Source organism: Xyrauchen texanus, chromosome 34, assembly GCF_025860055.1.
Source record: "Xyrauchen texanus isolate HMW12.3.18 chromosome 34, RBS_HiC_50CHRs, whole genome shotgun sequence".
Taxonomy (NCBI): domain Eukaryota; kingdom Metazoa; phylum Chordata; class Actinopteri; order Cypriniformes; family Catostomidae; genus Xyrauchen; species Xyrauchen texanus.
Window position 1 is genome coordinate 11,241,019 of NC_068309.1, and position 24,359 is coordinate 11,265,377.

The 24,359-nt window shown below is 39.6% G+C and overlaps 1 protein-coding gene across 4 annotated transcripts in view; it reads right to left on the reverse strand.

The window, feature by feature from the left end:
- The window catches only part of whrna (whirlin a), a 156,354-nt gene that overhangs the window by 5,990 nt on the left and 126,005 nt on the right, over positions 1-24,359 (reverse strand). For all 4 annotated transcript variants that reach the window (XM_052103941.1, XM_052103940.1, XM_052103945.1 and 1 more), the window contains exons 7-11: positions 21,760-21,969; positions 13,346-13,417; positions 10,281-10,779; positions 8,679-8,839; positions 7,811-7,933 (exon numbers count right to left, since the gene is read on the reverse strand). In XM_052103941.1, the coding sequence (XP_051959901.1) occupies positions 7,811-7,933; positions 8,679-8,839; positions 10,281-10,779; positions 13,346-13,417; positions 21,760-21,969 (1,065 nt within the window). The remainder of the gene's footprint in view (positions 1-7,810; positions 7,934-8,678; positions 8,840-10,280; positions 10,780-13,345; positions 13,418-21,759; positions 21,970-24,359) is intronic.

Here is a 24,359-nt window from a genome sequence, read left to right on the forward strand (position 1 = left end):
AAATTGCACTGCAGGAGCTGAGAGAGAGAAGGACCACGTGAGCTCTACCGTCTTCTTTCGTATTGGCTGTCGCTCCCTAAAGTCACTCTTCATTTGTATAAAGTGAAACAATTTGTCGAGTCGCTGTATCGGTATTTTGCAAGACATGTTCTGTTTTCTGATGCAATGTTGCGAAAGGACAAATGGTGAGAATTCATGCATTACCAAAGTATCTGAAAATCCGACATAAATGGGTGCAGTTTATTTGGAAAAATCATAATGTCCCAGCAAAACTTCTCAGCAACTTCTTTTTTTGGTCATTTTCCAGAAAAGTGTTTTAAAAATGTTATCCAAAAACAGAGCGATACATAAAATACATTACCATTGTGATACAACGACTTGTAGGTGACCCTGTGCATTTAGCTCTTCTTCTTCTTCTTCAGAATCAGTTTCCGGTTTGAACATATATGGCTGAATTACTCCAATATTACCACTTACCCTTGTGTAGTGTTTAGAAGGTTTACAGTGAACAGAGTTGAAGGTAAGTAGGTAGCTCGAGCTGCAGGCAAGCGGTGCAGGGGTGAGGGTAAAAGAGGCAGGGACTAATTTGTATATTCATAGATTCAAGCATACTAAATTAGGCAAAGTTGTAGAGTTATATCTAAGCCATATTAAGGCCTGAATGGTAAAGATAGGCCATTTGCAACGCTTGTTGTTAGCTGCTGAAATTTGATTGGCTGGTGGCAGCCATTTTTGTTGATTTGTCTAATCATTTTTGTAAGGATATGTTAGCACTTGACCCAGAGATGATGCATGCCAAATTTCAAATTTTTTACTCAAACGATTGAAGAGTTATAAGGAATTTTCAGCTGTAGCACCCCCTATAGGTGTAATTGGACAAAACTTTGCATGCATCTTTAAAATGTTCTGATATCAGTATTCCAGGTTTCGTAGTTCTGATATCAGTATTCCAAGTTTGGACTTTGCATTCAGAAGATATACGCCATTAAGAAAATGTTGGCCACACCCAAATAATTAATTAGCTTATATCTTCAAAACAATCTGATAAATAAAAAATCTGAAAACATTTTTGTCAGGACGGTCCCTAGATGAAGCGTGCAAAATTTCAAGCAAATCGGACAAACGGCCTAGGAGTTTTCAAAATATGTTTTTCAGGAAATTCAAAATGCCGGAAAATTTAAACGGGCATACGGATATATGTGTTGTCTGACTTGACCCAAGGAATCAGAGGAAACAATAATTTGGATTCTAACCCTTATTGTTTTGAGGATATGAGCCAAAAGTAAAAGCGCTTACTATAGCACCACCTAGAGTCGAATGGAGGTGTGTGTATGCGCTTGAGTAGTGGGAGGATTTAGGACCATTCTGACAAGTTTGGTGTCTCTCAGACTTACGTTTTGGCTGCCCATATGATTTTTGGGTAGAATAATTATAATAATAAATATAGCTGCAAGCACCAATTATCGGGGTTAAAGAGGAATAGGGCCTTTAAGTGCATGTGCCATGATATTGAAGCATCATTCAGATAGCTTGTAAGCACTTAAAATAAGTTAAAGCAATATCATTTTATTTGTTTATTTTATTATGATATTTATGATGGTTTGGTCTGCATGAATAAAAATAACAAGCAGCAATTACAGGGCCAAGCAAACCATCGGCATGTAAGGAAATATGATTGGACATTTCTGATAATGATTTTAAGAAAAGCTGTAAAAATGTAATAAATAGACTTATATGGCTATAAAACAAAACATTTCATGATAAATTTGACCAATAGTTGGCACTGTCACCGAATTTGTGTGATGCAGTCCATGTCAATACAGCAAAGTATCACTGAGATACAGCCGCTGATGCTTTTTGGCATCTTGCCATCCAATTTGTCAAAGTGCTGTTCGAGTTTAGTCTATCAAAAGGATTTTGATAACTTTTTGTTATGAATGTAACTAGATTGACACATGGCAAATTTCGAGCGATTTGGACTTTTGACCTAAGAGGAATTGGAAAAAGGAATTGGTATGTTTTCAATGAAAATCAAAATGGCATACAGGAAATATGGATAGTTGTTGTGATCAGTGTACTCAGCATGACACAAGGAATCTTAAGACAGCAGTCACAGAAATATAGGCACAACTATTAAAAGACACCAATACCATGAACATTAGGTTATATGTCTCTTTTGACCAATTGTGTTTGGATTTAAAGGAGAGAGTCACTGATTTTGTTTTACTTTATCCATCAATCATTACATTATTGTGTTAGTGCATGATTAATGTGTAGCTTAGATTAATGTTGCACTTTCTCTTCTGCTATGCATTCCATACAAATAAGAAATGCAATGCATACAAGAGACATTATATGACATGCTAGCTACTGTACAGCACTCGTGTCAAAACAACATTTTAAACAACTAGATATTTAGAAAGTAGGTCTTCTTGTCATATTTATAATAAAGATAAAATGCATGAATATGCATGATTTGTTTTTCCATCAACATGGCAGCCAATATGAATAATGAAGAATAACCACTGTCTTACCTAAAGCAGCGAAGTTCTGCACTTGAACCAGCATCATATGCTGTGCTGTGCCCATCGACAATATCAGAGTCAACTTAAGATGTATTTCAAAAGTCAGGATATAATTTGGTGGGGAATGCCAGCCTAACTTGTAAGGAATGTGTCTGATAATAACATTTTTCACTTAAGTCATCTCAGTGCAGCTTGTTTTGAGTTGATCCACGGTGCGTACAGACACCACTGGTTGATCGCATACAACTTCAAAGGCACATGATGATACAACTTGAATATAATAATTTTTAATGCTACTAAAATTTCATAAAAAACAATTTGATTCATGAATCAAACTTCTTGTTTATTATAGAACAAAAATGTATAATCTTTTTAGAAACTAAGACATTTTCTCTGCATACACAATCGATATAGAACGTTGCTCAGAGCAACTAATCTAGAGTCAGCATTTCTCATTACATTCTCCCAGTTACAGGGAGCTGTAACACAGAGCAGTTCGACTGCATAAATCAGTGAATTGAGTGAGTATTTCGCCCTGTCTATCATGTCATGGCCAGTGTAAGACTAGTCTTATAATCTCTCTGCCTAAATGTGTTTACTGATTTTTTAATGCAGTGTGTATTAACACATGAATCAATCACATTTCAATCAACTGAATGTTGAACTAATATTACGGTAAAACATTCAATTTTCCTGGCTTGTATAGCTAATGTGCATGCATGTTAGGGAGTTGATTGACAGGTGATGTATGTATCTAAAATGTGACTGGCTCTTTTACCTGCAAGGCCTTTCTACATCCATTGACTGTTGGGTGCTAGAGCTTCTTGGTTGGGCATTCCAATTTCTACCATTCATTTAAAGTGACTCGTCTATGCTAAATAGTCTCTGGCCTCACACACTATAGAAATACAATGCCATCATGCACTACGTAAAAATATTGTGTTTCTTTACTCATTTACTCAAAAAAGTAATTTGATTACTTAACACTTGCTACTTGTAACACATTACACCCAACAATGCTCAACAGTCGCACAACTGATAAATAGCCATGGATGTCAAATAAATAAAAAAAGAAGGGTAACAGATTATAATAAATTAAGTTTATATTTATTGCACCAATAGATAAAAAATGTTGTGCAGGCTAAAAGATCCATGTTTAAATAGAGCAAAGTCATAGAATGACAAACAATCATTTAGTAGCATGTAAAAACGATTATACAAGGTATACAGATGCACCTCTGCTAGTCATGCTTGTTCACAAGAACTATTTTGCATCTATTGCGGAACACTACGAAAGTTAAAATGTTTTAGTTCTGTTCATGGTTAAATTTTTTATGGAGAAATAACGTTCGGTTACGATGTAACCTTTGTTCTTTGAGTGAAGAGACTATCTGTCCAATCCTCTCCCCCGTATTCCATATGTACAGGGATTTGATCCTCCAGGTCTGGTGATGTGGATACTCTTTGTGGACCTGAAACCCAGCCTAGACGACAAGTTCCTTCCTGGTTGCTCTTAACACCAGCTCCCCAAACCTATTAAAGTTAGATGGAGATGACCAAGTGGCTGCCACACAAATTTTCTTCAGAGAGGCATCCCGCCACAAAGCCCATGAGGTTGCCCCTCATGTTGAGTGTGCTCTCAGTCCTAGCAATGACAGACCGTCCGTTTCCTTATAGGCCATCTAGATTGTCTCTACAACCCAACGTGATAGCCTCGCCTTAAATAGTGGCTTGCCCCGGCATTCTGATTTAAAGGATACAAACAGCTGATCAGTCTGTCTGAATGCCTTTGTATGCTGTAGATACACTGATAGTGTTCTCACTGGGCAAATTATTGACCATTTTGGTTCCATCCTTTCGACACAACCCTACTCGAAAGTGAGAAAGGCAAGCTTTGATTATATATATCCTCTTTGATTATCTGACCTCTCTGAGAAGTCACAATTCTGGAGTCTAAGATCAGAACCAGAAACTTGAGTGACTTGAAATGGCTCCAACTTGCTTTTCTTTATATTGAGATGAAGACCTAAGTGTTGGATATGCTCCATAAGCAGAGACATATGCTGCCGGCACATTTTTTCTGTCTGGGCACAGACCAACCAATCGTCCGGACAATTCAGGATCCTGATACCTAGATAGTAAAGAGGTGCAAGGATGAATCCATACACTTTATGAATTTCCGAGGGGCCAAGGAGATGCTGGAGGGGAGTACTCTGAATTCATAGGTTCTGTCCTCGAACTGAAACCTCAAAAAGCGCCAATGACCTCCCAAGATAGGTATCTGAAAACAGGCATCTTTGTGATTGACAGTGACAAACCTGTTGCCTTTGTTTATTGCCTGTCATACCCTCGGAACTGTCAACATCTTGCATTTCAGGGGCCGAAGGTATTTGTTTAGTCACCTGAGGTTCAAGATTGGGCGTATGAGGAAATTATTAGAGAAAAATCTGGCATGTCGGTCATCTTCTTCAACTCCTTGATGACCCCTTTATCGGGGAGTCTAATAATCTCTGCTCGCAACCTTTCCATGTGTTGTGGGTCTACTACTGTAGACCGCAGAGGAACCCTTGTCAGAGGAGGCACATGGGAAAACTACAACAGATACTCCAGAGTCATACTTGAAAGGACCCAGGGGCTTGGCCTCCGGGCTGCCCAAGCTGTGACCCTAGCTGATGGGGAGCCGAGGCAGCCTGAGTCCAGCACACCATCAGGAGAGAGAGACAGTCACGGTCATCCTGCTGGAGCTGAGACTGGGACAGCCACAAGTGACGCCTCGCCACCCACAGTGATGCCATGAATTGTCCTGCTGCCTCTACCTGTTCTTTCATAACTACAGTCAGAAGGGAGGAAACCTGCCTAAGCTCGTCAAGCACAGAAGATGGCTCCTGTTCTTTCTGAGCCTCACGGCCCAGCTCCTGCTGATATAACGAGAGAATGGCACATCTTTTACAGCAAACAATCCATTACTGAGCAAAACAGACTAGTGTGAATGTGAATCAAAGGCTGCCATGGGTTAGTCTACTGAGGGTAATGGCCCGCATCCAATCTTTTCTGCCCCAGCCACATTCAATAGACTTCTGCTGGTTCCAGACCACCTATGAGAGGCTATGTGTGAAAAGCTGCCTCTGCACAACCGCTTCAAAGTCTGGAAGAAGGTGAACCTTATCAGGGCCAGGCCAAGCCTCTGTCTCCTTTCCTTTAGCATAGGGATATTCAACACTTTGGCTGCCCTCAATAACCTCTTTTAATCGAACAGCTATAAATGTTTTCCCTGCTTAATCTTCTTCAGCATGCCGTTCCTCAGCAAACTCCTCCTCATCTGAGGGGAACAGTGTTACCACATGAACATCCTCATCTGCTGCCCCAGATCAGAGAATCTGCATAAGAAGATCCCTCACTGACAGTCTCTTCTCATACGTTTAGCTTGTTCCCCCTGAGGAGGAGACTGTGTACTATACCTCCAAGGAAATGGAAATGGGCCTCCTTTGTACACACGGGCATAATGAAACAGTCCATGAATGCTGAGGGATCCTCATGAGCCTTTAACCCTCTATGGTCAACGGACGCGCCGGCGAGTCCTGCTGGATATTTTCGTCATTACAGCTGAAACAACTTAAAATACTCCATCATTTTGGGGCATACAGATAAGTGTAAGACATCATTAGAGACTATAAAGGGTCTACTTTTATTTGTGTACACTCACAATAACAACAAAACCTTGTGCTTTTGTAAAATAAAGAAAATAAAAAGGTGAGCTTTCAGCAGTCTCTGTGTTCACGAGCATATTTCTGAAACACGTCACAAAAATGAACTGAAACTCCGCGAATATTTATCACACAAACATGAAACATATGTCTAAAGAAAGCTTAAGATTTCTGCTTTTAAATAAAATAATTCAAATTTAAAACAACTATTCCCCTGCAATGTAATCTGTATGAAATAAAGCGCTGTACATTTTTTACAGGCTTAGCTCATTATAGGTAATGTGATCACACCCACCAGCAGAGCGCGCCATTCATACGCTAATGGACTGAGACGATCAAGGGAAATGGTACATGCCCCCGACAGTGTTCAGAGGTTTGATGTAAAAAATTCATTCATTTTACTGCGCGTTTGTAACGATACACATGCAATAAGAAGGAAGAGTTAACATTTTCCTCAGAAGAAGAGCGGGACTCTGATGAACGTTTGTATTTTGAAGAGAGACTTGATCCAGCAGAGGATACAATTTTGGACGAGTAAGTCATTTAGTTTTCATTAGTTGACATGCTATTTTATATAAACATGTACATATTTTACTAGTGGGACTGTTTCCAGACTTGCCAGACAGGATTCAGTGTATTGACATTTGAAATATGTCCTAATAAGCAAGTTTTAGTTACATTTAAATGCTGTTTCGGCTAAAGCAGGTATTTAAATTGTATGCTGCACGATATAAATATGATATGTAATATGATAAAATTATATGAATGTTTAAAATATATTTGATCTAGTGTTTATGCTACCTCATTATCATCAATGCTTGTGCTTGCAAAAATGAGTAAAATGCACTTTAAATATGCCCATATTAGAAAATCAGCATCTTATAATGATTTCTGAAGGATCATGTAACACTGAAGACTGCAGTAATGATGCTAAAAATCCAGATTTGATCACACATTGCATATTACAATATAGTCAAATAGAAAACCGTTCTTTTAAATTGTAAAATGAGTTCACACAATGTTTTTACTGTATTTTGGATCAAATAAATGCAGTCTTGGAGAGCAGAAGAGACTTCTTCTAAAACTTTCAAATGGTAGTGTAGGTCTAAAATTAAGTAAAGTCTTCATGTAAAATAACTTTTATGTAACTTCTTTTAACTTAAAACTTGATTTTGATCATTAAGTCTCCTCACAATCATTCTCTTTCTGTCACATTCCTCATTGATAGGCCCAGGGGAGGGGTCTTTTGTGTCATCAGGTGTGAATTACCTCAATATTCATGATAGTTCATGCCTCCTCGCATATGAGCTTTCAACAGGAAAAGTCTTACAAAAGTTAAAGTACTATATTGTTTTGTATGAATGAGTGATCAGGATGGTTTTCACATCCTTTTGTAGCAAAAAGTCTAGGCTACAAGATCCAGTTCTCAAAAGTCTTGTGGACAAATGTTGAGTATGTGTTATATGGCTTTATTTAAATGACTTAAAACTATTTTTTTTAACAGTAATGGCAAACACCTCTAATTAAAAGAATATATGTACTATCTATACTAATGTGTACTAATCTGTACAGGTGACTTACTTGTATGGTAACAATACGTGGAAGGGGCTGTCGTGTATTTGCCCCGCCTTCTATTGCAATGCCCAGTGTACTAGTGCTTTTTGCCACTCTCACTAGAGTGGGTGTCGGCTCCAACAGACCAGGCTGCAAAACAGATTTTGAGATTATTAGTAAGAGGATAAGAGAAATAATGAGGGAGAAAGAAGAGAGACAGAAAAGCAGCAAATCAAATGCAAGGAGAGAGAGAATGTAAGAGAACAGGGATAGGAAGCAAAGACATATTTGGCTCTGATGAAAGACATTGCTCTGTGTCTGTGATGGCCTAAAATAAGGTCAGAACTGGCTTAATTATAACCACAGTGTCCTCAGATAGCCCTATTATCCCATTCTGCAAGATCACTGGCACAGCCAAGAAGCAGCTAAAAGACAGCCACTAAGAACTGTTTTGGTTCAGTACATTGAGTTTTTTCATAAGTTATATGTAGTGCATCTGGTCAAGCATTGTGCTAGCAACGCGAATAGGTTGCAGGTTTGATTCCCAGGGAGCGCAATATAAAATGTATACTATGAACGCATTGCAAGTCGCTTAGGATAAAAGATTTTAGCAAATCCATAAGTGTAATGAGCTGAGATTAATTAGACAAAAAAGAATATACTGAAAACTAAAATAAAATGTATATGCCAAAAGGAGAAGAAATGTGAAAATGAATTGTGATAAAGTCAAGCACTCAGTCACAGGGAAGGGGACGAAACAGATTAATGCGAGACTCAGACTGCACTCTTCTGTCATTACTCTTTCTCACTCATTCACACCCAAGCATCACTTTTAATGTCATTATACTTTGTCATTATCATTAACTCTCTAACAATCTATCTCTCTCTGCCTCACCGGTTTGGCAGATGTCTCTCCTCCGTGCCCCTCCAGTGGGGCTTTGGTGCGAGCGGGACGTGGGCTGCTATCCTTACTGAGGCAGCCAGACTCTGCAATGTCCACTCCGCTGTCCTCGCTAAGTGTCTGTCCACTGTCTGAGAGTTGTGGCAATGTCTCTCCTGCAGCAAATGTTGAAAAAAATTATCACAGTGACTACGTTTACATGGAAACCAGAAAGCAGCTTATTGCAAGAAAGCAATTTTCCTGTTTATATGCACTGTATAAGTAGTGTACTCTTTACTCCCATATACATGCGGCTTGGTCAGTAAGCAGCTTTCTTCACAGAAACATAATTTCCCTCTGACGCGTGTGTAAATAATAAACATGGCATCCAAGTATGACTTCACTATTTTATTTTACTATTTTATCCCCTGTTGTTTTGCTTTATTTCCAGCTATTCCAGAGTTAACTTTGCATCGCAAACTACAGCTGAATTGCACTGCAATAGTGTGGTTTCCCTCTTACTTGAAACTCTGGGATTGCCCCAAAGCATGAGCGCATATAAACGAACATGAATCTATATTTTACATTGGTGTACTAAATGGAGATAATTTACAGTGTATGTGCTTTACCCACTGTACTTCCAGATGTGTTGACTTGTTGTTATCCAGTTTGTTCATGCACATGTGCATTGCGCACTCTGAACGCTGCTTAAGTGTTTACATGACCACATTAAGCCACATTCTCCGGGGAAACCTGGGTGTTAAACCGCTTTCTTTTAATCCCTTAAACGGCGTAAGGATATTGCCGTTCTTGTTTAAATTACTTTTCAGAATGCCGCTTACTGCAAAAACCCTGGAATAAACAGTTTTCTTAAGTGCATGTAAACACGGTCAGTGTGTCCAAATACATAGGTGCAACTTTTCCGTAAAGGAATTGTTCACCAAAATTGTTTTTAAATCGATGCATTTGGCAGATGCTTCTATCCAAAGCATTTTTCTTTGGAACTGTTTTTGAAAAATCTTCACTCAGCTCTTTTCCATACAACAAAATTTCATAGTGATCAGGGGGAGTAAAATGTAAAAAAGGATAATAAAAATTAAGTAGATACGCAGTTTGTCAAGACAAATTTTGATGTTGGCTTGACAAAGCGGAGGGAAAGTTTATCAGTGGATAACCACTTAAATGGTGTCCATGCCTCATACAAAGCAATTATATGGCTTCAGAAGACTTGGATTATAGTGCAAGTCCTATTGACTACATTTATGGTGCTTTTATGATATACATATGGCATTTTGTGCTGTATGGAACTTGAAAACCACAATGAACTGCGTAAAGACCCTTAAACACTTTTCTTTATGTGTCCCACAAAAAAAGTAACAGCACAAGGCTTTGGAAGAACATGAGAGTGAGTAAATAATGCCTGAATTTTTTTTTTTTGGGGTGAACTATTCGTTTAAAATGTACAATTTCTCTACTAAAATTTAGGATAATTACTTATTAGCCAGTAAATGGGTTAAATTAACCAGAGAGGATAAACATCGACAGATGGTTAATGTTATATTAAATATCTGCAGTAAGTAAATATTCCTGACAATGTACCAAATATGGGCAACTCACCTCGAGCTTGTGGAAGTGGCCACACCTCATTTGCATCAGGTTCTACATTAGGCCTATGTATTTCCACCATGACAAAGTGCTTATTGGAATCTGGGGAGGAAGGGGCGGGCTTATCTGGGCAGGGGGGAGGAGGTGGTGCTGGAACAGTTGGAGCAGGTGGAGGAACCAGAGACGTGTATTGGATAGGTGGCTTCACTTTGCCAGGGGGCTGGACAAAGGGGAAAGGTCTTATAGGAGGCTGGCTCATAATTGACAGCTTAGGTGCCGGGACCTCTATCTTTGTGTTGTTGGGTGGACAGCTGTGAGGTTTGGGCATTTTGGAGAGTTTGGGTTCTTTGGTGGGATTACGGGAAGGTGTGGTAAAGTACAAGCCCGACTGGGAGGACCTGGAAGAGGGACGTTTACTAAGCGTGGCCTTTCGACTGTGGCGGCGCTGAAGCCCTGAGGGAGGAGGAGGTTTAAAGGAAGGAGGGAAATCTGAGGTGGAATGTACCTCATCCTAGGATGAAAGAGCAGAGCGTTAGTCATAATTCAGAATGCACTCCAAAGGAGATCAATAGAACATGTTGCGAGGGTTTAGAAAGATTTTGCATTTAAAGGAAAATTCACCCAAAAATTTAAATTCTGTCATCATTTACTCACCCTCTCATGTCATTCCAAAACCATTGACATTTTGATGAATGTTAATGCTGCTCTTTTTCATACAAAGTAACATGCAGTGACATGGGGCTGTCAAGATCCAAAAAGAAAAAAAGCACTATAAAAGGAGTACATTTGACACAAACGATACTGTCTATTTCAAGTTTTCTGAAGCCATATGATAGCTATGTGGAACAGGCGAAAATGTAAAATGACATGGCATGTCACGTTTAATTATGAGGCAAGCAAGAATCAATGCTTTTTAAGACTTGAGGGAAAGCTTATCAGAAAATGATAACTTAAATTTCAGTCTGTTCTTCGCATACAGATATTGTATGCATGGCTTCTAATGACTTAATAGACTTAGAATATATTTAATGAGTTGTATGGACTATTTTATGCTGCTTTTTGTCCTATTTGGAGCTTGACAGTCCCTGATTACTATCTGCTTTTATTTTATGGAAAAAAGTGTTTTTCAAACTTTCTCCTTTTGTGTTCCATGGAAGAAAGGAAGTCATACAGGTTTTGAAAAGACACAAGGGTAAATCAGTTATGACAGAATACATTTTTTTTGGGTGAACTATTCCTTGAATATCACAACCCATCAGTAAATTCTCACAATACATCATATTCACATACTGTACACACACACACACACACACACACACACACACACACACACACACACACACACACACACACACACACACACATGTTGTGTTTCCATGTTTTATGGGGACTTTCCATAGACATAATGGTTTTTATACTGTACAAACTTTATATTCTATCCCCTAAACCTAACCCTACCCCTAAACCTAACCCTCACAGAAAACTTTCTGCATTTTTACATTTTCAAAAAACATAATTTAGTATGATTTATAAGCTGTTTTCCTCATGGGGACCGACAAAATGGCCCCACAAGGTCAAACATTTCGGGTTTTACTCTCCTTATGGGGACATTTGGTCCCCACAAAGTGATAAATACACGCTCACACACACACACACACACACACACACACACACACACACACACACACACACACACACACACACACACACTCACACCGTACACATCTATACTTACACATAAAGCATACGCACAACAGAAACATATCTCAGAACCAAAACACCACATGTATCCACAAATTACTGCTTAGAAGACTCAGAACAATAATTTCTCTCAGATCAACAGTCTCATTCAGACCAGGAGGCAAACCAAAAAAACAAAAAAAAAAACAAAAGCACACACAAAAAAGAAGGGAATGAAGAAATTAAGGCAGAACAAGGTGAGTGAAAACCAGATGGATGAAGTGTCAGTGTCATTAAAAAGTAATCATCGCAAAATACTAGTTGCATTCGTGGGTTTTATCTGGGCTTGAAAATTCTCCCAAAACTTTGCTTGTGTGCACTTCTGACTTGTTGGTGTCTGATCTTGTGGAAAGGCCTGATAGAGCAGTGATGGTGCGTGTTGGGATTTTATCAAAGTACCAACATGAAACCCTCTGAGAGGGACCCCAATCTTCCCTGGCCATCTCCCTCACAACAGGCAGCCGATACAGATGGTGTCATCAGCTCATCTCTCTTTCCCTCTCTTTATAGCTCTCTTTCACTGTCTCTCTCTCGAACAACAATCTGTGTAGCCAAGGTGTAACAACCGTTTGAGAGTGCACTGGTTTGTAATAACCATACAAAAAGTAATCTTCACTGTGGTCATCTGGTGATTTCAAGGTTTTCAATGCTGGTGTCTTGCAAGATTCAGTCTCCCCACTTTCAGTTTCCCTTGGACCTCAAACCAATTTCATTGACTGAATGAACCTGCTTTGGGTAAAATAAAATTATCAAATAAATTAATACAAATAAAACAAAAACAAAAAAGAAAAAACAGTTTAAACCAGCCTAAATTGGTTAGCTTGTTTTTCCCAAAGTGGTCCATTTGGCTGGTTATATGGGGGTTTTGGGCACTTTTTAGCTGCTCAACATGCTAAACACCTGTTTGACCAGGCTGGGAGACCACCTAGACATGTTTAAGAAAAGCTTGGCCAGACTGGGAATCCAGTTAGACCAGCAAACCCCCATAGGCTGGTTTAAGCAGAGAGGAAAGACACTTCTAGCCAAGCTGGTGGTCATCTATTTTAGACCAGCTGATCAGCTGAAAAGTTATTAAACCCCTCTAAAAACCAGCAAACCATACCTGTTTGGAAAAAAAAAGTGATGACAGACTCTTCTGTGCAGGTACTACAAAAAGCTACCCTTTGCGGTCCAGAGGGGATCGGATTCGGCAGAGGGACTAAATCTTGCATGATACCCGTTCTCACGATTTTCTGCAGCTCGGAAGACTTAAACACTCCAAACACTTCTTCTCTGATCTCTCATATCCTCTCTCACTCCTATACCTTTTCCTGTCATTTTCAAACTAAAGGACTTACCAGAGAGACGTCTGGCAGGGCATTGCTACGCTCCAGACACTGTTCCTCGTTGTTCTCTGCCATACCGTCGTTCTGTGAGACAACGAAACAATAGATAGAGAAAGATAAGTGTCTATATCAAATGAAAACACAGCGGTGTTTTTATTCCCCAAACAATTGTTTGTTCCAAATTGCATTTTGTTAAGGGCCCATTTCACAGACGGGCTTCACAACATTGCATTTATAGTCATACATTTCAATCTCGCAGCTGGACTCATTTTCTCCATCCAACATGCATGCTGTCTCTCCCACACATACACATATCACAAAGATAGAGTAAGAAAGATTTAGAATGTGCATGTACTCGGCTGGCTGAGGGAGATTTTGTGATTCAACGTTCATGGCTCATTGCGTCTAGACCTGTGATTCACCTCATTAAAACTCCCCCCCCACCAAAACAAAAGCCTCATCAATTCACTTTATCTGCTTGCTCACCACTCATCAATGTCACACTTATGGACTAATTTGTTTACTGCGACATAGGCAAACTGTTTATTTTATATATGCTTGTTGGAGATTGTTTGCATGGGTTTTAGATGTCATTCTGAGTCCATTTGTGCTTTTTAGGTGTGCATTTGTGCAGATCAATATTTCTGGCATAGATATTGTTAGCAAGAGGATATTTTACAATTCACAAATGCCACCTATATTTTTTGCAACATATTAAACCATTTATAAACGTGCAGACACATAGTGGGAATTTTAAATAATGGACTAATATTACTTAAAAAATGTAAAGTAAAATTAGGAACTGTCTAGGTTCAAAAGAATATACAATAATCAAAAATAAATACAATTGGAAAACAGAAAGTATAGCCACAAGACCTTAATATTTTATACCTTAATATTACTTAATACTATACTGTGTAGTGTTGAAGTAATACTTCACCCAAAAATAATTTTTCATATCATTCCAAACCTGTAGGATATTTTTTTTCTAACGCAAAAAAACAAAAGATGTTTAAATTATTTTTCATGGTTCGTCTTTTCAATACAAATGCAGCAGATAGTTTTCAGTGCTAGGCAAAAAGAAATACAGAGATATTCAATAAAACATCTCCTTTTGTGTCCTTTCAGCCTAAGAAAGAAGTCATATGGATTTGGAATGAACATGAGAATAAATTATGACACATAATTGTTTGGCATGTGGCACATGTTTTGGGTGAACATTTCCTTTAACAACAGACAGACAAACAGACAGACAGATACATAGAGCTATAACATTGACAGACAGACAGATAGAAAAAACTGACAGACAGACAGACAGAAAAGGTACGTAGATAGACAGAAAGTTAGATAAGAGCCAGAAATGTTGGTCTTGATTTAGGGATTTAAAAAACAAAAACCCTAAAACAAGTCTGTAGATGGAATAACACTTTGTGGCTTTGTTAATCAACATTTACATCACACTGCTTTTGACCCATATGATGAATCGGTCACATTCTTCCATTTCTTCCATTTCTTCCTTCTTCAAACCCAAGCTGAAATGCTTTGTTCAGAAAATCCAGACATTCCTCAGTGTTGGCACAGGTCCTCCACATTCCCACAATCCCCCACTTTGCGTCAGTGGAACATAAATCAGGAAGCTCTCCCCAAGGGGTCTGTTTTGTCTGAGTGGGCTTATCTGCCAAGACAGCTTTGTATATAGCCGATAAGGTGCAGTAACAGTGTGAGAGTCCCAAGGCGCACATTTAGTCTTTGGAGTTCCACAGGGTTGGTAGTGGTCTGGCCCGCTGCTTCTTCATGTAATTACTGTAGCCAGAAGTGCCAGGCTTACAATAACACTGCTTTACAGAGGAGGGCCATGAAAAAAGCTTGCATACAAATGCATTCACTCATTTCCAAAGTCCATACACACACACATATACAGGTGCACACTACAGCTGACATATTTTAATAGTTGCGACAGACACTCGGACATGCATGTGCTGATGTCTGATCCCTGCAACCCATATTAACACACAGACAGTGTCATTCTTAGAGCAGTCAATCCATGCAGAGGATGCAGAATAGGTTACATCTATGTGTGACTAAGTGTGTGTTTAGATGCAAAAGAAACTCAGAGTCATAGCAAAGCAAGCTCACTCAACAATACGAGTGCGTATGTGGGTTGAACGTGAGAGGCACACTCAAATCCAAGAACACTGTGAACTCTATGTATGCTTATGTACATACCTTTGTAGAAATTTACCATGGTAACCAAAGTATCCACCAAAATACCATAATGCTCATATTTAGGGTTATATATATTTTTAAACCCCAAACCAAAGTATTAAACTTCTGAATGTACTGTAACTCATCCCACATCATTTGTACTATGGACATAAATTATACATCAAATCATTCAGATTTGAAAATCCCATAGATTTACATTGAAGGAGGGACACCAGTCATATATAATAAAGGGGTGGACTCTTTTGGCTAGGGCCACATAGTTACTATTTAGCAACAGTCGTGAATTCTCAGGGCCAGCAACGGCTTTTCTGCTGGCCTAACATGCCAAATAAATACATATTTTTCATCCTTTCATTCTCAATCAGTCTTTTTAATCGCTTTCCACTTTAATCTACAAACAAATAGAGAAAAACAAAAAGTTTATTCAGTCAGAATTTATTCATTGATGCTTACAAGTGAAGTGTTAAAGCTGTTTCAAAAATCACATGCCGAAAGCAGCGCGTGAGCTTCACCCCCTCATGCCTTTAGAATTTCTTTAGAATCCCAAACAGTTCAAATGAATGAGCAACTAATGTCAGAATGTCAGATTCATCAGCCAATTAGATTGATTTATTTATTCTTGGTGGTTTGATCTATAGGATATGTCCCGGTCAAGGCCTTCTAGCTGGCCATGAGTGATGCAATCACACTTTAAGAGACATAATTTGAAGCGAAGTGCGCAAGATCTTGCTGACGAGTCGACTGTCATTACTGCTGCTATCGCCATTGAGAAAGAGATCCTTATGGATTAAAAAACCTGAAATGTCCTGCATGACCGTGTGATTGCTACAGGAAGGAGGACTGCTTTTCACTTCATGTAAATTGGTAAGTGCTTTTTGCATTGTAATAGCAACATCAGGAGTTATCTAAGTGTAAATTATGCTGCTTGAGCATTCAGTGTTGGATCAAGTTTTGAAAAGTAGTGCTGCGTTTCATTCAACATTGAAAGTCGGATTTGACAACTTCCTACTAGGAAAAGTGCAATGGAATGCATCTTGAAGTCAGAATTACAACTTTTAGGCTCGTGCAGAAATTCTCTCAATTCCGATTTCGCAGAGATGCAGGGGCATGATGTCACACAAACATGTCGACACTCAGGGAGATATACAAAGTAAGTGATAAACATTCACTTTATTAAGTAATATCGATAAATGAGTATGTTTCCACATTACATAATATTAAAGCTTGTTTAACAAGCCTGCAGAAACAGGTTTATAAAACATTATAATCTCTTTGGATAATTGTACACCTGACGCACAAATGCTAGAGCTATAGCCTTGTTTATCAGTTGGATTGCTAGGAGACATCTCTAATGAGATTCAAACCCTAGCTAAGCTAACGGGAGCATTGCAGGTCCGAATAGATATCAAGTAGGAATATCCCACATCCAACTTGAATGGAACGCAGCATAACCGTGTACCTTGACGAAACAAAATTTATTGTAAGCAACATTTAAATCGCAAATATTATTAGATAGATTTTTCTAGGTATTATAAACCTCCTTGGTAAATTCATAGATTAGTAAATTATGATATTTTAATGTCTGTTTGGGAGACTAATTAGGGGCCGGGTGTGAGGAATCAAGGCCCTGCCACACTGTCGTTTCAAGTTCTGGCTTTCATGCGTGGAAGTGTTTTTAAAATGTCAATTAGTATTATTAGTTAGCTGCGACATAATGTATGATGCCCAAAGGCATAGGATGTCTTATTGTGAAACTGTGTTTTCTTAATGGCATGAATCACACTGAAGGCCAGGACTTTAAATGCACAGCCCGCCACTGTTTAGCAACCACACAGAACACCATAGCAACCACCTAGCCATGCCCTATCAACCACACAGAAGACCCTTGAAACTGCATAGCAATGCCCTGACAATCACAAACAGCACCCAAGCATATGTGTGTCAGCCCAGTCTCTGAGTATTGAGGAGTCTGATGGCTTGGGGGAAGAAGGTGTTACACAGTCTGGCCGTGAGGGCCCGAATGCTTCAGTACCTCTTGCCAGATGACAGGAGGGTGAAGAGTTTGTGTGAGGGGTGTGTCAAGGTCAAGGTCAATGTCAAGTTTATTTATATAGCACCTTAAAAGCACCATAAGTGCTAACCAAGGTGCTGTACAACAGTCATAAAATAATACATCCCCTACACTAAAAACCATGAATGAAATAACATTTAAATTAAAATAAATATAAATATAAGAAAAAATAAAATATTATAATTCATATAAATATATAATACAAAGTGTCACCAGACATAATTGTACTAATGGTGAAAACAAGTTACGAATAAGAATGAGAAAAAAAGTATGTTTTAAGAGATGATTTAATAAAAGATGGAGTAGGAGATGATTTAATAAAAAGAGGTAGGGTGTTCCAAAGCTTTGGAGCCTGAACAGAAGAGACCCTATCGCCTTCGGTTTTTAAGTGTGACTTTGGAACAGTCAATAGCAGCTGAGAGGAGGATCTGAGCATTCTCTGAGAAGAGTAGGGACGAAGAAGATCCGAAATATAAGCAGGAGCAAGTCCATGCAGTGCTTTAAATAAAAATACTAAAATCTTAAAATCAACTCTGAATTGAACAGGTAACCAATGAAGTGATGCTAACATAGGCATAATATGCTCCCTCTTTTTTGTCCCAGTCAAAAAACGGGTTGCAGCATTCTGTACCAGCTGTAGATGTGAGAGTGAGGACTGGTTTATTCTGGCATACAGAGCATTATAATAGTCCAGCCTGGTTGAGATAAATGCATGAATGACGGTCTCCAAATCATTAAAAGTAAGAAAAGTTTTAAAGGTTTGAGAAAAGGTGTGTGGGGTCATCCACAATGCTGGTTGCTTTGCGGATGCAGCGTTTTTTGTGTAAATGTCTTTGATGGAGGGAAGAGAGACACCGATAACCTTCTCAGATATCCTCTGCAGGGCTTTGCGGTCTGAAACGGTGCAAGTCCCAATCCAGGAAGTGATGCAGCTGCTCAGGATGCTCTCAATAGTCCCTCTATAGAATGTAGTGAGGATGGGAGGTGGGAGATATGCTTTCCTCAGCCTTCGAAGAAAGTAGAGACGCTGCTGGGCTTTCTTGGTAATAGAGCTGGTGTTGATGGACTAGGTGAGGTTCTCCGCCAGGTGAACACCAAGGAATTTGGTGCTCTTGACGATCTCTACAGAGGAGCTGTCGATGTTCAGCGGAGAGTGGTCACTCTGTGCTCTCCTAAAGTCAACAACCATCTCTTTTGTTTTGTCCACATTCAGAAACAGGTTGTTGGCTCTACACCAGTCCGTTCGCCACTGCACCTCCTATCTATATGCTGACTCATCATTCTTGCTGATGAGACCCACCACGGTCATGTCATCGGCAAACTTGATGATGTGGTTTGAATGAGTGGTGGTGGCGTAGTGGGCCAAAGCACATAACTGTTAATGAGAAGGTCACTGGTTCGATCCCAACGGCTACCACCATTGTGTCCTTGAGCCAAGGCCGGATTTACCACCGGGCCGATTGGGCCGGTGCCCGGGGGCCTCCGACCTGTAGGGGGCCTCCAAGACCCCACTAACTGTGTGGCCTCATCCTTTTTTTTTATTATTTATTTAAAATTAAGTTAAAATAAAATTAAATAATGAGTGTGTGTTTGTGTGTATGTGCGTTAACAATCATTTATTTGGACACAAAAAAGTATCATGATCAGTGTTTTGGCTGTGTCGGCTGTGTCTGATGATGACAATGAGTCAGTTTACTGCGGAAACTGTTGATAGCGGCAAGACCGGCGGTAGAAGACAGTGTGAAAAAAAGAGAATTGAGGACATCGAAAAAAAACAAACAACATGGATAAAAAACGGTGGAGCAGTGGAGCCACAAAATGGAAAGCTAAAAGGGAGAAGGATAGCAGAGAGGATTTAATTAGGAGAAATATTCCAACCGTAAAGAGCCTTTATTTAGCGCGGTGCCTGCGGTGATGCTAGCGAAGTTTAGCACAACATCCAGCCTTGCTATTTCAGATGAACCTGAGCATCAGCACCAGCACGACAAGACAAAGAACCACAGCCCGGCTTGAAAGACAGACACCTGCTGAAGGCGGCAGAGACCCGGCGGTGACGGGTAGGTAAACGTACATTACCAGTTGGACAGCCTCAAAATGTAGTTCTATCTATTACTTTTTCCCCATATTAAAAACCCTGATTATTATAGATGCCCGGATTGGCGCTGAAGCCTTCCGAATCTCTGTGCACCGACCCAACTAAATCAATATTTTTTCTGATTTCGCTAGAGTCCATCACCCGCATTTCACCACCCCTCTGTCCCCGTATGATAAGTTGCTTTTTAAATCATGTAACGTTGTTGTATTAATGTTGACTGTTAATTTTTATGACCAGATATGCGGTCTAGGCTTATCAATGCATAATATGTGGGAGTCATTCTCTAGTTCAGGGTACTTTCACATAATATTTCACATAATATTTTAAAAGTAGCCAATATCTTTCGTCTTATTCCGTCAGTTCACTGCAGAGAAGTATCGCTTTGTTGTTTTTAATATTTTTAGTACCTTCTGCTGATTAATCCTCTGGGGTCAACGGACGCGCCGGCATTACGTCGTCATTACAGCGGAAACAACATAAAATTCTCCGTCATTTTGGGGCATACAGAAAAGTGTAAGACATCATTAGAGACTATAATGGGTCTACATTTATTTGTGTACACTCACAATAACAACAAAACCTTGTGCTTTTATAAAATAAAGAAAACAAAAAGGGTGAGCTATCAGATGTCTCTGTCTCCACGAGCATATTTCTGAAAATTTCTGGGAGGGGGCCCCAAGATTTTGCGCCCAGAGGCCTCTGCTTTCTAAATCCGTGCCTGCCTTGAGCAAGGCACTTAACTCCAGGTTGCTCCAGGGGGATTGTCCCAGTAATAATTGCACTGTAAGTCGCTTTGGATAAAAGCATCTGCCAAATGCATAAATGTAAATGTAAACTGCTGCACAGTCATGAGTCAGCAGAGTGAACAGCAGTGGACTGAGCACACTGGGGGGCCACAGTGCTCAGTGTGGTGGTATGTTTCCTCACAGGGCATGTTTCCTGGTTACCAACTTATGGCCTGTTATGTCAAGCAGACTTGGAAAGAGCCCGTCCAGGAATTTCACCATATCTTGACCCTCTTTGGCCTCAGGAATTCCAACAATACAGATGTTTTTCCACCGGCTATGGTTCTCCTTGTCAACTTCCAGACACACTCCAAATCAACCTTGGTCGCTAGCGGATTAGCAGATAATTCCCTCTTTAAGTGTCTTTTACTGTCTCTATATCCTGAGGATTTAGATTTTTTTTTTTTTTTTGACATCTTCTCCTCTTAGAACACTTATGGAACAGAGTGTATCGAATCTCACTGGTTTATGACATAAATAGTGTTAAAACTAGCAAAGTATGCAGAGCTCGATGTTCACATGTCCAAACCTTGCATGCCGTCATGAGACCAACTTCCTGAACCAGGAATATTAATTTAAATGTAGTAACGACAACTGCAGAAATGGTGTTTTGTATGATATTTTGGTGGTTAGCATGGTTACTATGGTTACATTGGTAAATTTATGTAAGGGAAAGTAAGAATGTTTAACATACCTCCATCATAGCTATCAGCCAAAGTAGTCTTTCCCGGTTTATTGAGAGGGACTGGGAGTTGGGTGTTAAACTGTGTAATTTACACCGGGAGCCAGCAGACTTTATAAGTTGGCAAGAGACACTTCTCCATCTGTCACACCAACAACACTTACACCTCTGAAACCGATACACTCAACTCTAAACAGCATATTCACTCTCAAAACCAGGCATAGATGAGCTGAAGTGAGACACAGCAAAGCAATGTGAGACAGGGGGACAGACAGGTTAATGATGATGAGAGAGAAAGACCTTATTTCACCAGGCAAATTCAGAACACTTCATTTGTAACCTAGTAATCTGCACAGATTTGCCTTCTTTGTGCTCAAACTGTCCAACAATCTTGTGAACTGCCTTCCATTTATCCCACACATTCAAATACAGAAGAACACAGCCATCCGCAGCCAACTTATCCTTTCCAATTATATATGCAGACATGGCCCTTAAAGCAAGGCATAGTTCCCCCCAAAATGAAAACCAATGGCTCACTAAACACCTACAGTCTCTCTTCAGTCTTACCCGTGCAGAGTTGAGGGTGATGTTGGTCATAAAGCTGGCTGAGGAAGAGGCCAACATGTCGGGAAACGAAACCAAGGAGGAGTCTTGAAACCCAGTTCTGCCTCCCTGCCTGGCCTTCAGGGCTTCGATCTCTCGTCTCAGAACCAACCCGTCAAATCTCTCCACGTCTTGAGGGGCCACCAGCCCCCTGACCTCGGACAGTAGAGAGAACTGCACATACACACATACAGAAGAGAGTAGTGAATGTGGCTGAGCTTTTACTGATGTTGATTGTTTCGATTTAGGGGGCTTTAAAGGGATAGTTCACCCAAAATTAAAATTCTCATCATTTACTCATCTTCATTCCATCCCAGGCTTTTAGAATAATAACTCAGCTCTGTAGGTCCATACACTGCAAGTAAATGGTAATCAGACCTTTGTAGCTCCAAAAATCATGTATTAATTTTGTTTTCTTTATGTGATGTTTGGAGCTACAAAGGTCTGATCACTGTTTACTTGCTGTAAAGGGATCAATGGAAAGGAGGAGGCGAGGACCGGCTTGATAATATGAATAATATTTTAATAATAAACTTATCGAACATACATGACGGACATGTCCGTTAACGATCTCTTTCTCCCACACAATCCTCTGCAGTCAGCCTTTATCCCCCTCAGAGGCTTGATTAGCCTGATAAGGGACCGGGTGTGTAGAATCACGACCTGGCCCCGCCCTCCACCCTGCCATACTTGCATTGTAAGGACATACAGAGTTAAAATATTACTTCTAATAATCTTTGTGTTCTACTGAAGAAAGAAAGTCATGTACATCTGGGATGACATGAGAGTGAGTCAATTATGGGATAATTTTTATTTTCGGGTTTACCATCCCTTTAATATAATCATAAATGTGAATGTAATACAGTTTTAGGTCATTCTGGTTGTATAGACCATTTCAAGGGCTATTTGTCTGTGTAAGGAAGTGACCTCTTTATTCCTTGAACATTTTAGGCTATTTGTCAAACTCATTCAAAACAACAGTGGGAGGTGCTTTATTCATAGTGATTTTAGCATGATTAACGTAATCAGCGTTAATACGATTGTAATATAATGTCATTGATAAAATGTTGTGCAGTGGGTAGATGCTCCCTGTATGCCTTGAACTTATGGAAATTATATTTCCGAAAAAGGGACCACAAATGGACGCATGAAATGCGAGATGGATACGTGCAGTACTAACAACTGTAGCACACATCTTATCTCTATTAGGTGAACAACATTTTTACCAACTAATAGTAGGTTTGATAGTTAGAGTTTAGCTGGCTAATTAAGTAAGCGTATTTATTTACGGATTCTAAAGTGACTATAGATTGCTCCCATTGTAATGGAGCTGCGCAAGTCATTTACATTTATTCTTATAGCAGATGCTTTTATCTAAAGTGACTGAGGAACCTAACAAGCAATTTGTTATAAAAAAATCAACAATATCTGCAGTATTGCACTGCGAAGTTCTTAGAATAGCTGTAGTAGTATAGAAGCAACCGGAGAAGAAAGATACATTTATATATATATATATATACAGGTGAAACTCGAAAAATTAGAATATCGTGCAAAAGTTCATTAATTTCAGTAATTCAACTTAAAAGGTGAAACTAATATATTATATAGACTCATTACAAGCAAAGTAAGACATTTCAAGCCTTTATTTGATATAATATTTGATGATTATGGCTTACAGCTTATGAAAACCCCAAATTCAGAATCTCAGAAAATTAGAATATTACATGAAATCAATAAAAAAAAGGATTTTAAATACAGAAATGTCGGCCCTCTGAAAAGTATAATCATGCATATGTACTCAGTACTTGGTTTGGGCCCCTTTTGCATTAATTACTGCCTCAATGTGGCGTGGCATGGATGCTATCAGCCTGTGGCACTGCTGAGGTGTTATGGAAGACCAAGATGCTTCAATAGCGGCCTTCAGCTCTTCTGCATTGTTTGGTCTCATGTCTCTCATCTTTCTCTTAGCAATGCCCCATAGATTCTCTATGGGGTTCAGGTCAGGCGAGTTTGCTGGCCAATCAGCACAGTAATACCATGGTCATTGAACCAGGTTTTGGTACTTTTGGCAGTGTGGGCAGGTGCCAAGTCCTGCTGGAAAATGAAGTCAGCATCTCCATAAAGCTTGTCTGCTGAAGGAAGCATGAAGTGCTCTAAAATGTCCCGGTAGACGGCTGCGTTGACTCTGGACTTAATAAAGCACAGTGGACCAACACCAGCCGATGACATGGCTCCCCAAACCAACACAGACTGTGGAAACTTCACACTGGACTTCAAGCATCTTGGATTGTGTGCCTCTCCATTCTTCCTCCAGACTCTGGGACCTTGGTTTCCAAATGAGATGCAAAATTTGCTCTCATCAGAAAAGAGGACTTTGGACCACTGAGCAACAGACCAGTTCTTTTTTTCTTTAGCCCAGGTAAGACGTTTGACATTTGAAGCCCATGTCCAGGACCTGTCTGTGTGTGGTGGCTCTTGATGCAGTAACTCCAGCCTCAGTCCACTCCTTGTGAAGCTCCCCACACATTTGAATGGCCTTTTCCTGACAATCCTCTCCAGGCTAC